At 42.5% G+C, this 15,451-nt stretch overlaps 1 protein-coding gene across 1 annotated transcript; it reads right to left on the bottom strand.

The window, feature by feature from the left end:
- Nucleotides 1-302: 302 nt before the first annotated feature.
- LOC122038278 (aquaporin SIP1-2-like) lies at nt 303-2,734 on the bottom strand. The gene is made up of 5 exons (XM_042597935.1): nt 2,678-2,734; nt 2,412-2,588; nt 2,059-2,331; nt 519-606; nt 303-373 (listed from the first exon to the last, which is right to left on the bottom strand). The coding sequence occupies exons 1-5, from the start codon at nt 2,732-2,734 to the stop codon at nt 303-305; spliced, it is 666 nt and encodes a 221-aa protein (XP_042453869.1).
- Between the last annotated feature and the right edge of the window lie 12,717 nt (nt 2,735-15,451).

Below are 15,451 nucleotides of genomic sequence, written 5' to 3'. Positions count from 1 at the left end.
ATAATATTTGTAGATAATTTATCCATATATAACTTTAATTATGTAAACTAACATTTATGATCAAAATACGACAGAAGATAAACCAAGCATAGCATCCAAAATATCTCTATGGAAGAGCTTAAAAAAACAATGTTTCGCAAAGGATGACTCCAAAACTAATTCCAGAAATCTAGATAAAAAATAATTTACAAAGTTGGGAGAACAAACTAATATTTTTGAACAAGCTAATTTGATTTACAACATTTGCACATATCAGTTATGAAGTAGATAGACATTGTGCATATTTTAGTGTAAGTTATATGTCACACCTGCATGCCATCTTCATTCATGTATGTGGAGTAACCATTCCACTCTTTGAAAGCATGATCATATCCTGAAGAATGCAACACAAATAACAATCATATAGATAAGAATAAAAAGATAACAAATAAGCGCAATAACCAAGTAATATTAAGCATAATTCACCACCTCCATAGAATAGGCTGGGGGTGCATAACAAGTGGGCACATAATAGTTGCCAGCATTCACAGAATAGGTGAACACTCTGAAGGAAACCAATACCTTTGGTGCATCAGCATTACCTGATTCAATATGGATGGGAGAAACCTAAATTTCAAAGAAATTATTTATTAACACCAGCTACAACATCCAAACATAACTTCTGTAAGAAAAACTTAAAATGAATAGAACCGTCACCTGCTTGTTGGCTTCAACGCCATCTTTGAACTTCAGTGGAGGATCCAAAGAGGTTATGCAGTAAATTGATGAGCTTTCATAATAAATTGATGTGACACAATAATGCTCTAGTGCCAAATTGATGTAACACCAAATTAAATCCTCACTTCACACAAAAATATTGAGAAGAAATTGATAAAACATAATATTAGTATCCCACAACAGACAAGTCGACCTATAAAATCTAGAAGTTTGCTTCAAATAGAATTAGTGTCTATGTGGAAGAGTGTTATACCGAGGTTTTAGTATGGTATCACTAGATTACTCAAATTCACACACATATGGTTCATAGAAATTTAAAATAAATTGATGATTCACAAGTCAATCTTACTCAAACTAGGAATCTAGATTTACCAATAAGATTTCTGAAATAAAGTCAATTAGAAAAAAGAAGTTACCGTATTGATTTGAGATAGAGTACTCAGTTCCAATTTACACTCAATCTAACCCACTGAAGCTGAAGCTTTGTTTGGTGAAGGAAACAGTCTATTTTTTTTTTTCATTTCTCAACATTTATCATAGTATTTTCCTTTTCATTTCATAAACATCAAACATCTTCTGCTTAAATATAACTTTATTACACAGTGGTGTCAAAAAGTTGATGGGAAAAGCTTTTTATTTTATATTTCAATTTTCAAATTCAGTTTTATGGAAACAGAAAACTAAAAACAAAAAATATATAATTTTCCACAAACCAATTACTTTGAGAAAACAATCATAATGTCATAATTACATATCACTAAAACTCCAAGTATATAATCTAGCTTTATGTTTAGTGAATTCCATTAAAGCAGATTTGTGAATGATTATGCAATTACTTGGTTGCAAATTTGTGACAATACGAAGAATCAGAATGATTTTTTGCCCACGTTATCAATAACATAAATATGAATAATAGGAGAAATTGATAATAAACCATAAGAAGCTAAGTTGTACATTGGTTGTAAGCCTTAATCTACCAATACTTAAAGGATCATTCTTGGGCAATAAAAGTTCTACTTTGCTGAATGTTGAAAAGATCACACTTAATGTGGGAGGCCACTTGATGGAAGATGCCCTCTTCCTCACCCTTTTTTTTTCTTTTCCCTTTTTCTTTTCCAAAATAAGACTCCATGTTATCCTTATATGATTGGTTTGTTAAAAGCACAGTATATTTCATTATATATCCCTCTAGATTTAGTGTCCAAATCTATGTAATTTAGTAAGAATTGAGTGGAAATATATCTTAATATAGATTTAAGAGAAATTCAAATACCTAGGAATAACAATACACACCGAGAGGGATAGGAGAAGGAAGGTAACAGAGAAGTCAGGGGCGCTTACATTTGCAGGATACATGGACGACCCAGTGTAATCATTTCCGACAATAATGACCCCAAGGGTGCAGATGGTGATCATCAATGTCTTCACTAATGCGCTCCAAGGCCCCTTGAAAATGATACAAAGCACGACCACAGTGATGACGAATGTGAGAACACCCTCGGCGATGGCCCCCGTATGCAAATCCACCTTCAAATAAGGCTCGACTAGCAAGTTCTTGTACTCCGATGACATTACCTCATAGAGGGCCAAGAGCCCACCGATCACCCCGACTGCCTGAGAAAAAAACCTGCAAAATGCATCAAGGCACTCTATCCACCAGTGAAATCGAGATGGAGCGCGAGATCAAACACTACTTGGGCAAGGAAGCAGATGGCCATGGAGATGAGGGTGTCATCTCCGAATCTCGCCGCGTAGAGCGCGACGTTGCCGGTGGGGTTAAAGCTGGGGCCACCCATGGCGTCGGTGATGGCATTGAAGACAAAAACAATGAAGAATATGAGGGAACTGGAGACGATGTAACGACCCACCTCCTAGTAACTAGGCTGCAAGGCCGGACCGTCACATTATGCTGTGCTAACTATAAGGTGCGGAAATCTGCGCTATTAAAAATCAATCTTACTCTGCTACTGACTATTACAGCCTGTAAGATTAGGATCAAAGACCTTTCCTTTGACATACATACACTAGGGAAGGAACCCAACTTTCTATTTGCTCAAAAGACTGAAATGAGACCCTTCCAGCTAAAATCCGACACTCCAATCGATCAGCTGATCGATTGGAGTCATTTGATCGATCCGATGATCGATTCAGCGTACTACTGTGCACGGACAAGATTCTGGATCGATCGGCTGATCGATCCGTCCTGACTAATCGATCCATTGGTCGATTCAGCGCGCTATTGTGCGCGGGATAATATTCTGGATCGATCGACTGATCGATCCAGACTTGCCAATCGATCCAGTGATCGATTCCAGGGCTTTCTGTTCGCGACAGAACGCGTCCGAATCGATCGGCGGATCGATCCCGGAGCTTACTATTCGCGGTACAAACTCCTCAATCGATCAACTGATCGAATGAAGACCCCCAATCGATCGACTGATTGATCGGGGTTTCTGATTTCATATCAGGAGTCTGATTTCAACACTGTTTCGTGCCAAATTCACACACATAAGTTCTAACATGGCTATAAACATACCCATAATAATTAACTGACATTCTAAGAATGATCACTAACAATCTAAACAGGTCTTTCATGATTCCAAACTTTAAAATAACTAGAAGTGCGGAAACGTAATAACTTAAGAAAATGCTAAAGGTTTCTAATTTTGCTAGTTTCTCCAAGATCTTTATTCCAAGTTCCATCCACACACATCTTCCTCGCATTGTCCTCCAGCCTCCGCTAATCCATCCTTCCTTTACCTTTATCTGCAGTATAAAGAAAAGAAGTATCTGTAAACTCAAGAGCTTAGTAAGAAACCATCTACCTCACAAAACATGCATACGATGCAACTTATACTTTTAAAACATGCTATTTGAAATATATGCTGAACATGTTAGAGCATGACATGACATACTATCATACAAAACATAGAAATCCATAGCTGATCATGGCAATATCTTCGAGTATCAACAAGGTAGAACTCAACTGATATGATAGCTAACTAAACTAATGCTAAGCTGATACAAATTCTGAACTATAATCACATAACTAAATTGTGAAGCTTTGAAAAATTATTTATCATAAATAGATAAATATACTAATCATGCTGTTGTTGGGCCCGACAACTGTACTTACTGTGCGCGCATCCCTAACTAAACTCGGGGTTGCAAATCCCAATTCTAGTATGGTTTACTAAGTAATCTAAACCTAGGGACGACTGTGGGAGCCCAACCCAAGGACAACTGAAGTCCAGTACAGTGCCACTGAAAAGTAAAATACTGATTTGTAGCTAATATGCCTTACCTTGCTCTTACTAGGTTATCTGAACCTAGAATTAGGTTATCTGAACCTAGAGGCGACTGTGGGAGCCCACCCATTGGACCATAGTCCAATATAAGCTGAAGCAAGGCTAAGTAGGATATAAAATGCTCCTATTGCATTTATCTAAGCTATTAAAAATGCCTATGTTGCATTTACCTGAGCTAAATATTTTATCAAACATTTGGTGTGCACTAATTCACACCCTATGTGCTGAAAATCTGCATGCAACTAAACTAAGGCATAAAATCATGAAAAGAGCTACTTATACTGCAGGTGAGGGGTTTCTTACATCCTGCGCTAGATTCCTTACAATCCAATCGCTAGGTTTTCTGGAGAAGGGATCTCTTCGATGATCTTCTCGCGTCTATGCGTTCTTCTCGCGGAGATGAGCGTCCTCGTACCCTTGATGTTGCCGGAAGATACTCCTATGGCCCTAGGGATGGAACCCTAGGTTCTTCCTTGGACTTGGGCGCCGAGAGGTGAGGAAGGGAGAGGGGTCAACGGAATTAGGGTGAGGAGAGGAAAAGCTTCCGATGAAAACTAATAACTCCTCACTTAATTTTTCCTATTTATATTAAGTGGTTTATTCGGCTAACTAAACCTTAAATATAACTGTTTCCCTCTTCTTTCAGCACACCCCTGCTGGGGCCTCCTGGTTACTAGAGTTGTCTATAAGACATAGGGTCTCATAGGTCTCGGGTTCAATTCCCGCTTAGGCTATTTTACGTTTCTATTTATTTTTGCCACTTCTACTACTCCAAAAATTCCATAAAAATATTCTAAAATTCCAGAAAAATCATAGAATATTTCTAAAATTGATTTGAGAATTTTCGGGCGTTACAATCCCCCATACCTTATAAAAAGTTCATCCTCGAACTTAGAATAACTCTGGGTACTTCTGTCTCATACTAGCTTCTGTCTCCCAAGTTGCCTCTTCTGCTGTGTGACTTTGCCAAATAACTTTTACTAATGGTACCTCTTTATTCCGTAATTTCTTAACTGCTCGGTCTATTATCTGAATAGGCCGACTGTCATAGCTGAGGTCTTCGCATACTTGTACCAACTGGGGCTCAATCACCTGGGTGGTATCTGGGATATGCTTCTTCAGCATAGAGACATGAAATACATTGTGGATAGCTGACATCTCCTGGGATAACTCTAGCTCATATGCTACCTTGCCCACTTTTCTAGTGATAAGGTATGGTCCCACATATCTGGGACTTAATTTGCCCTTCTTCCCTAAACGCATTACTCCCTTCATGGGAGACACTCGGAGAAATACTGTATCCCCAATTGAAAACTCTAGGGGTCTGCGCCGTGTATCAGCATAGCTTTTCTGGCGGCTCTGAGCTGTCTCTATCCTCTGGCGGATCTGCTGTATAGATGCTGTGGTATCTTCTACTAGATCGGTCTGAAGTTCTAGTTCTTTCTGTTCACCACTTTCATACCAGCAGATTGGAGATCTACACCTCCGCCCATAGAGAGCCTCGTAAGGTGCCATACCAATAGTGGCCTGATAGCTATTGTTGTATGCAAATTCTGCTAAACTCAGATATTTGCACCAACTTCCCTTGAAGTCTAGGGCACATGCTCGGAGCATATCTTCAAGTACCTGATTCACTCGCTCCGTTTGACCATCTGTCTGAGGATGGAAGACTGTGTTAAATTTTAACTTGGTGCCCAACGCTGACTGTACACACTCCTAGAAGTGTGATGTGAATCTACTGTCTTTGTCTGAAATAATGGTCCGTGGGACTCCATGTAGTCTAACGATCTCCTTGAGATACAACTGAGCTAGCTGCTCCATGGAGTAGGACATCCTGATAGCTAAGAAGTGGGCTGATTTAGTCAACCTGCCAATTATTACCCAGATGGTATCAAAACCATTCGTGGTTCTGGGTAATCCCACTATGAAATCCATGGAAATATCCTCCCACTTCCATTCCGGGATCTGAATGGGATGCAGAACTCCTCCTAGTCTATGATATTCTGCCTTGACCCTCTGGCAGGTCAGACAAATACTAACATATCTAGCGACGTCTCTTTTCATCCCAGGCCACCAAAAATGTTTCTTCAGGTCTTGGTACATTTTGGTGGAGCCCGGATGCATCGCATAGGGAGTCCTGTGAGCCTCGTCTAAAATCTTTCTCTTTAGTTCCTCCTGATCTGGAACACAAAGTCCGTCACCAAAATATAATACTCCACTATCTGAGACCCTGAACTTTCCCCTTTCTGATTCTGTTAACCCTTGCTTGATTTTCTGAATTTCAGGGTCTTGACCCTGAGCTGTCTGGATGTCACCAAGCAGGGTAGATGCTAAAGTCATAGTAGAGAGCTGTCCCGCTATAAGTTTGAGACCAAAATCTGTAATCTCCTTCTGTAGGGTTGGTGACATGGTTGCCAGGGATAGTAAGGTGGCACTGGACTTCCTGCTAAGTGTGTCTGCCACTTTATTGGCCTTCCCAGGGTGGTAGAGGATGTCTATATCATAGTCCTTGACCAGCTCGAGCCATCTACGCTGTCGCATATTCAGATCCTTCTGAGTGAAGAAGTACTTCAGACTCTGATGATCTGTATACACTCTGCACTGAGCTCCATACAAGTAGTGTCTCCAAATTTTGAGAGCGAAGACAACTGCTGCAAGCTCGAGGTCATGAGTAGGGTAGTTCCTTTCATAATCCTTGAGTTGTCTGGAGGCATAGGCGATCACCTTGTCATTTTGCATCTGTACTGCTCCTAGTCCCAACTTAGAGGCATCACTATAAATGTCAAAGCTGTCTGTGTTTTCTGGTAGAGCCAGAATGCGAGCACTGGTCAATCTCCTCTTTAGCTCACTGAAGTTGTTCTCACAGTTCTCTGTCCACTAAAATTTTCTGTTCTTTCTGGTAAGAGCTGTCAGTGGGGAGGCTATCCTGGAGAAGTCCTCTACGAATTTTCTGTAATAACCTGCTAGTCCCAAAAAGCTTCTGATTTCACTGGCGTTCTTGGGTATTTTCCAGTTACTCACAACCTCTATTTTACTGGGGTCTACCATAATACCATCCTTGGAGATAATGTGACCCAGAAAGGACACCTGATCGAGCCAGAATTCACACTTCGTGAACTTGGCGTACAGTTGGTTCTGCCGAAGAATCTGTAGTACTGTCTTCAGGTGCACTGCGTGTTCTTCCTGAGTTCTCGAATAGATAAGGATGTCATCGATGAATATGATAACGAACTTATCTAAGTATTATCTGAATACCCTGTTAATGAGGTCCATGAAAGTAGCTGGAGCATTTGTCACGCCAAAGGGCATGACTACGAACTCATAGTGTCCGTATCTGGTCCTGAAGGCTGTCTTGGGTATATCACCTTCTTTAACTCTCACTTGGTGATATCCCGATCTGAGATCTATCTTAGAGAACACTGTTGCTCCCTTTAACTGATCAAACAGGTCATCTATCCTGGGAAGAGGATACCTGTTCTTAATCGTGACTTGGTTTAGTACTCTGTAATCTATACACAGGCGCACGCTCCCGTCCTTCTTCTTCACGAATAATACAGGCGCTCCCTATGGTGAGTGACTAGGACGTATGAAGCCCTTGTCAAGCAGCTCCTGTAGTTGCTCCTGAAGTTCCTTCAGTTCTGCTGGAGCCATGCGGTAGGGTGCTTTGGAGATGGGATTTGTACCGGGAATGAGTTCTATCTCGAATTCAATCTCCCTGTCTGGTGCTAGGCCTGGTAACTCTTTAGGGAAGACTGCTGGGTAGTCACATATGACTCGGACCTCCTCTAGCTTTCGGTCCTTGTCCTGGCTGCTACTGACTACATGTGCTAAGAATCCCGTACATCCTGAATCTAGTAGTTTCTGTGACTTCAGAGCTGAGAGAAACTTTTTGGCCTTCCTCTTTGGTTCCCCGACGAACCCAAACTGCACTCCTGCTTCGGGTTGGAATACAATTCTCTGTTTACGACACTCTATAGAGGCGCCGTACTTCATCAGAAAGTCCATTCCAAAAATGACATCGTAATCAGTCATATCTAGAACTATCAGATCACAAAAGAGTTCTCTGTCTGCTATAATGACTAGCACTGCTCTAAGCCAGTACTTGGATGCCATAATTTCTCCCGAAGGTAGTGTTGTCAGAAACTGACCACTGAATACCTCTGGGGGTACTGCTAACTTTTCGACGAATGCCCTGGATATATAAGAATGGGTTACCCCAGTATCGAATAAGACAGTTGCACTTTGCTGTAAAATACTAATCTGACCTGTAACAACTGTCGAGGCATTCGCTACATCCTCTCTGGTGAGTGAATAGATCCTTGCGTTCGTCGTGGCTGAGGGAGCTTCTAATCTGCCTGGCTGATGGATGGACCATCTAAAGCAGCCTGCATCTGGTGTAACTGGGCTGGCTAGCCTCCATGCTGAATCGGCTGTGGTTGAGGAAAATCGGTCTTGTTCGGGCACTGCTTAGCCATATGCCCCTCTTGTCCACATTCGAAGCATCTCCGTGTGCCCTTGCGACAAACTCCTGGGTGGAATCTCCCACAAGTAGAACACTTGGGATAACTAGGCTGTTTGTTGGCTGGTCCTCCTTTTGGGTAACTCCCTGGTTTGCGTTTGTTGCTGGAGTTCCCTTTCTAGTTAGAGCCGTGGGAGCTGTGGCCCTGGTGTTTCTGAGTACCTGAGCCTCCCTGACCTTTGGACTCTGAGAGGACTTGCTTCTGTTGTTTGATATTGTTCTGGTAGTGCTCGGTGGTTAAAGCACTGCTTACTAGTTCTTCAGTGGTTTGCGGCCTCTGGACGCCGCTGGTCACGTTCATTGCTATTTCCGGCCTTAGCATCTTGAGCATCAACCAGACTCGTTCTTTTTCAGTGCTGACTAATTCAGGGCATAGACGAGCCAATCTGTTGAATTTCTTCACGACTTCCTCCACTGAAAGGTTGCCCTGGCGAAATTCAGTGAACTCATCGTAGTGGCAGTTTGTGACCCGCATGTGAAAGAACTCTTCAAATAATTCCTTTTCGAAGTCTGCCCATGTCATCTGATTCACTGGGCGCTTCGCTTTAACTTTCTCCCACCACATACGTGCGTCTCCTGTCAGACAGTAAGAGGCGCACTTCACCTTCTCATGCTCTGGCCAGTCCAGAAGCTCCATCGTACTCTCCAGTGTTTTGAACCAGGCTTGCACATCCCATGGTCACTGGTTCCTAAGAAATTCTCTGGCTTAATTTTCTGCCACTGGATTAGATAAGCTTCCCTCCTTGCCCCTGCTGCTGGGGCTATTGGTGCTACAGGTTGGACTGGTGGAACCTCTATCACTACTGGAGTTGCCAAGTTAGGCTCTGGGGTGACAGTGGGAGTGTTATGCTGATTAGCCCTTAAAGTGGCTATTTCCTGTTGTTGTTCAGCTAATTGCTGCTGTAACTTAGCCACTACTGCTGTAAGTGTTAGGACCTTCGGATGGCTAGAGAGGGGGGGGGTGTGAATAGCCTCCTCTAAAAACTCAATTAATCTCCTCACAAAAGTTTGTTAGCACAGCAGAAATAAGCAAAAAGGAAAACTGATGCAAGGAAAAGAAATAACCCACCACTAACACAACAAGGATGTACGAGGTTCGAGGATAACTTGCCCCTACTCCTCGGAGTGTCCGTAAGGTGGACGATCCCTTGATCTTTCGGTAGATCACACCCCGGACAGATTCCGGCTAAGTATTTCTCCTTCTCGGTGGAGTAACCTCTCCACAAAGTCTCAAAAAAGATTTGAAATGAAGCACAAGACTTACAGAGTTTAGTGGCTAAAAGGAATGAACAATAAACTTACAGCCACGATGAAAGCAAAGCGCAAAGCCAGAAGAAGTTCCTCAGCCAAGAGCTCAAAAACACAGCACTCTTGCTTGATCGACAGAGAGTTTTTCAAAATCCTTACTCAAACCTCTCTTCTTCCTTCTTCTTATTCCTCTGCTTTCTCACTGTCTTCAGCCAGAGCCGAATCACTGTCACCTGTATCGAATCACTGCGACCAACTCAGGCATCGCCAATCACTCTTCCCCCTCATCTGGTTCTCTGAACTCACACCAATACCATCGATGGTCTTTATTGGTGTCTCTGAGCTCGAACCAATAAGTAAGAGTCAAGCTGTTGCCAACTGATCGCAGCCAGTGAACGTTGATGCTCCAATTACACCATTTGCAGCGAAACACAGCAGAAAGAGCACTTGGTCTTATTCTTCTGATGGAGCTTAATTTGAATTTAAGCATTGGCACGACACCTACAACCTGTAACTCAAAAAGCTTGCAGCAGATGGTTAGATCAGATGAATCAGAAATCGCAGAGAAACAGCAGAAGACAAACGACATCATTGTGGATCGGTCAACAGACCGATCCATATCTCTCTGGACCGATCAGGACACATCCTGATACGTCTGGAGTGATGCTGATCGGTCTGTGGACCGATCAACCTATAGGTGGATCGGTCCACAGACTGATCGGTCACCGCATCGATCGATAACCCACGAGAGTTACTCGTGGTATCACTTCACCAGACTGATCAGATAACCCACAGAGAACTACTGTGTGGTTACTGATCGGTCATGAGACCGATCAGATAACCCAGGTATCACTGGATCGGTCGACAGACCGATCCAGACGGCCAAAGTATCACTGGATCGGTCAACAGACCGATCCAATGCCTCTGTTGGTTTTAGAGCTTCCCAGCCCTAAACCCTAACGTCTTCCTGGTCCAGAGAACGAGCTATCGAGCCCTCTGTGACCTAGTCTGGAGAACAAGCTACCGAGCCCTCTCCGACTTCCACGTCCAGGTTAGAGAATGAGCTACCGAGCCCTCTCTGACCTAGTCCAGAGAACGAGCTGCCGAGCCCTCTCCGACTTCGTCCGGTCCAGAGAACGAGCTACCGAGCCCTCTCTGACCTAGTCCGGAGAACGAGCTGCCGAGCCCTCTCTGACTTCGTCCGGTCCAGAGAACGAGCTACCGAGCCCTCTCTGACCTAGTCCGGAGAACGAGCTACCGAGCCTCTCCGATTTCGTGTGCCAAGTATCCGTACTTGGGCTTTTCCTCTCCACATGATCAACCTTGATAATTAATCAGTCTGAGTTTAATTAATATCTGATACAAACTTAAATCAGTGTCAACATCAAAACAAAGCCAGGTCAGACTATATTAACAATCTCCCCCTTTTTGTTGTTTGACAACACGATTTAAGTTTAGATCAGAAATGTTCATATTTCCCTAATTTTAGGGGAATCAAAATCCTCCCCCTAAGACAGATACAACACCATGTAAGGATAGGGGAATCAAGATCCTCCCCCTAAAGCCAAACTTTCATTTATCTCTAAACTTAGTTATCTTCTCCCCCTTTGTCAAACACCGAAAAGGTGCGAATTAGGTAAGAAAACGTTAAAGGACTCCCCCCTAACCCATACTGTCTTTTTCTTAATCCACCTAGAATGCCCTCTAAGTGTATTATAAGACAGTAATAAAGAAATAATAGACATACAAGACATGGCATATGAACAGCATATTAATAGCTAATAGGAAGTGAAATATAAAGAAAAACAAGAAAATGAGCAGCATAAATATATGAAATCAGCAAGTATCCAGGTCAGACATAAGTATCCAACAAACAACATCCAAAACATAGATAATCAAAATAACAGCATAGAACAATGTGTATCAATCAACCTCCTCATCATGAGGAGCATCAGCATCATCAGCTGGAGGAGTGGGTCCCTGAGGTGGCATGCCGCTGCTCGAGGATGGATAACCCGGGAAATACTGCGGAGGTGGGTATCTGGCCATCCATCCCATAATCGCCTGATGTGTCGCCAACTGCTGGCTGCGCAGATCATCGTAGCGCTGGTCAATCTGAACGCGCAGCCCGTGGAGCTCAGCAACCAGCAGCTCATCGTGCTGATCAATGTGGCTCTCCAGCTTGGCGATCTGCCAGCGCAGATCAGGTTCTTCCTCTCCATCATCAGCAGCAGCAGGAGGAGGAGCAGCAACAGGAGCAGCCGCAACCTGTCGTGGAGGTGCCCGTGGTAACTCACCTAGTGCTCTCCCATCCTTCCACCGAACCTCCCCATTCTGTCCTATGATGCCAGACTTGGAAAATGCCCGTTTCCCAAGTCTGCAGTCCTGCCTGACTATCTTGATTATTCTACCCTTGGAGACATCAATCTGAAGGGTCTCGAGCCAATCTGTAATTATATGCCCATAAGGCATATAAACAGTGAAGCTGTTTGGCTCACTATAGGAGATGATCGAAGAATAGATGCTAGACATGATGTCAAAGTCGAGACGCTGACGCAATCCATAAAGCATCAGGCAATGATATGGTCGGTTCTCAGACAAGGGTTTAGATATGAATGGCAGAAGGCAGTTTGTGACAATCTTAAAGAGAATGTAATCTGGGGCAGATAATCTCAAGGCTGCAAAAGTAGGAAAATCAACATCTAATTCATCTAGCCCACCCGGTCTAGGATATCCGAAGAAATACTCATAAATGGAGTCAGACGAGACATCGAAGGGTGAAGGTAAGGGATCTGGTAAATCAGGATATATAGAAAAGACATTTCCTGAACACCTCCGGCAAGCTAGATAATCAAAGAAGGCTGAGAAATTGAAATCAAGAGTCTGCTTAGCAACTTTTGTTTTATAACTTACATCATTAGTTTGATGAAGATTGTTATAAAACTCAGATACTAAGTCATAATTGATATCTCGTTCTAAATAGACAAGTGAATCAAGTTTGTAATAGGCAATGATTTTTGACACAGATGGACAAAATTCGTCCATGAATTTTCGATCTACAGACCTACAAGGGAGCAATTTGAAGGTCCGTTGTTTAAAGGCTTGTTCAAAATGGTGGTTTGGGAATCTCCCGGAGATAGATGGTTGAGGTCGGGAGGGAGCCTTAGACTTAGACTTCTCAGGCGACTTAGAGGTTCCTTCACCCACTTGTTTCTTCCTAAGGTGTAACAATGTGATACAATGGGGCAAATAAGTGAGCACCGGAGCCACCAACAACCGAAACCAAAACAAAATGCACAGATACGGTGAGAAATGAAACTAAAATGGCAAGGTGAGTAGTTCTAGGGAAGTATGGAGTTACCTTGGTGCCATTGAAGTATCTTTTGGCTAGGGCTTTGGCTAGGGCTTCAGGGTGTAAAGAGAAGAGAAGAGTTGAGGTGTAGGAAAATGTCGGCTAGGGCTTCAGCGTGAAAGGAGAAGAGAAAGGATCGGGAAGATTTAAGAGAGATCGGCTAGGGTCCAGGTGTTGAAATGATCGGACGGCTGTCCGATCAGGAGATATCAGAAACTTCCTGATCGATCACCAGTCCGATCAGGGAACCTCCTGATCGGTCTCTGGACCGATCAAGGAACTTCCTGATCGGTCTGTAGACCGATCAGAAAATGATCAGTAGCCCCCTCTGCGTACCAGACTGACTTGATCGTCCCCAGACCGATCAAAGAACTCCTGATCGGTCTGTAGACCGATCAGTAGGCTTCCTGGCGTACAAAACGAACCTGATCGGTCCCTGGACCGATCAGATTACAAACAGAAGGGTCTGGAGAGATTTTTGGAGCGGTTGACAGACCGATCCACCTTCTCCTGATCGGGCTGTAGACCGATCAGTGTCTGATACTGAAGTTTCTCCAGTAATTTCAGTAACTGAAATTCGTAGAGGTGTTCGATAATTCTTAGAAGTTTCTCCAGTAAAACTTCCAAATTCAGTACCTAGAACCTGAAGAATCTACAAGCATAATTATTTCCTAAAGATTATGGTTTGAAATTGTTTATAGCCCGAAAGTTTCAGACATTTAGAAAAACAGACAACTCAAGGCTTGAAAATTGAAATTTTCGACCTTGTTATGTTCAGTTTCAAGTTTGTCAAAATATAACCAAAATGCTATCATTATTTCAAGGACTTGTCCTAGTTTCTATCAAAATCATGAAAAGTATCGATCAAAGGTATCAAACAGTCCATCAACCAAAGTTACATAATTTCTAGGTAAAGGTCCAACCAAGTTTCCTTGGTTGGAATATATGAGTAAGATCTAGGAACCAAATACACATGAATTATGTAATGGTCTTCCCCATACTCAATTTATGTCTCTTCAACCTAATTATTCAAGGGATGCATGATACATTTTGAATAATTTGGCTGATCCTAGCATCTCACCCCATTTCTAGCAAACAAAAATAATTTGTTAAACCTTATAGTTTGTGTGAGATGTTCCCAAGTTGCCCAAATTAATTTCCCAATTTCTCTTGTCGTTTTAATTGTCCTTATTGATCATGATGAAGTCCTAATGGTCTATTGAGCCAAACACATTCCCAATTCTCTCCTCAAATAACTAAATTTATTTTCCGGAAGAGGTTTGGTGAAAATATCAGCTAGGTTTGACTTTGACTCAACATATGTGAGTGCAATGTCTCCCCTAGCTACGTGATCTCTAATGAAGTGATGACGCACTTCAATATGTTTGGTCCTTGAATGATGGACTGGATTTTTTGTTAGGTTTATTGTGCTGATGTTATCACACAACACTTGCACTCCCTTATATGAAAGCCCATAATCTTCTAGGGTGTGGATCATCCACAACAATTGTGATACACTCTCTCACATGGCAATGTATTCAGCCTCGGTTGTGGAGAGAGCAACGCAATGTTGCTTCCGACTTGACCAACTAACCAATGATGAACCTAAAAATTGACAACCCCCACTAGTGCTTTTCCGATCCAATTTGCACCCAGCATAATCGGAGTCGGTATAACCTATCAAATCAAAAGACTCAGTACGAGGGTACCAGAGACCTACTCTAATTGTGCCCTTAAGGTATCTCAGAATTCTCTTAACTACAATTAAATGAGATTCCTTGGCACATACTTGATATCTAGCGCACATGCCCACAGCAAAAAGTATGTCCGATCGACTAGCTGTGAGATATAGAAGACTACCGATCATGCTTCTATATTGCGTTAGATCAACTGATTTTCCATTCTCATCATTGTCAAGGCGAGTGTTCGTCGCCATTGGAGTGGATACTTCCTTAGAGTCACTCATTTTGAATTTCTTGATCATCTCTTGAGTGTATTTTGTCTGATGGACATAAATGTCATCTCGAGTTTGTTTGATTTCAAGTCCAAGGAAGAATGTCAATTCTCCCACCAGACTCATCTCAAACTCACTTTCCATGTGAGTGATAAATTCATTCAAATAGTCCTTATTATTTGAGCCACAAATTATGTCATCGACATACACCTGGGCTACAAATATGTTTTCACCATCTCTACGCAGAAATAGTGTTGGGTCTATTTGACCTCTTACAAAACCCTTTTCTAGTAAGTAAGTTGACAACCTTTCGTACCATTCTCGAGGTGCTTGTTTAAGCCCATAAAGAGCTT

The sequence above is a fragment of the Zingiber officinale genome, chromosome 1B (assembly GCF_018446385.1).
Source record: "Zingiber officinale cultivar Zhangliang chromosome 1B, Zo_v1.1, whole genome shotgun sequence".
NCBI classification, from domain to species: Eukaryota; Viridiplantae; Streptophyta; class Magnoliopsida; order Zingiberales; family Zingiberaceae; genus Zingiber; species Zingiber officinale.
This window is presented reverse-complemented; position numbering and strand designations above follow the sequence as displayed.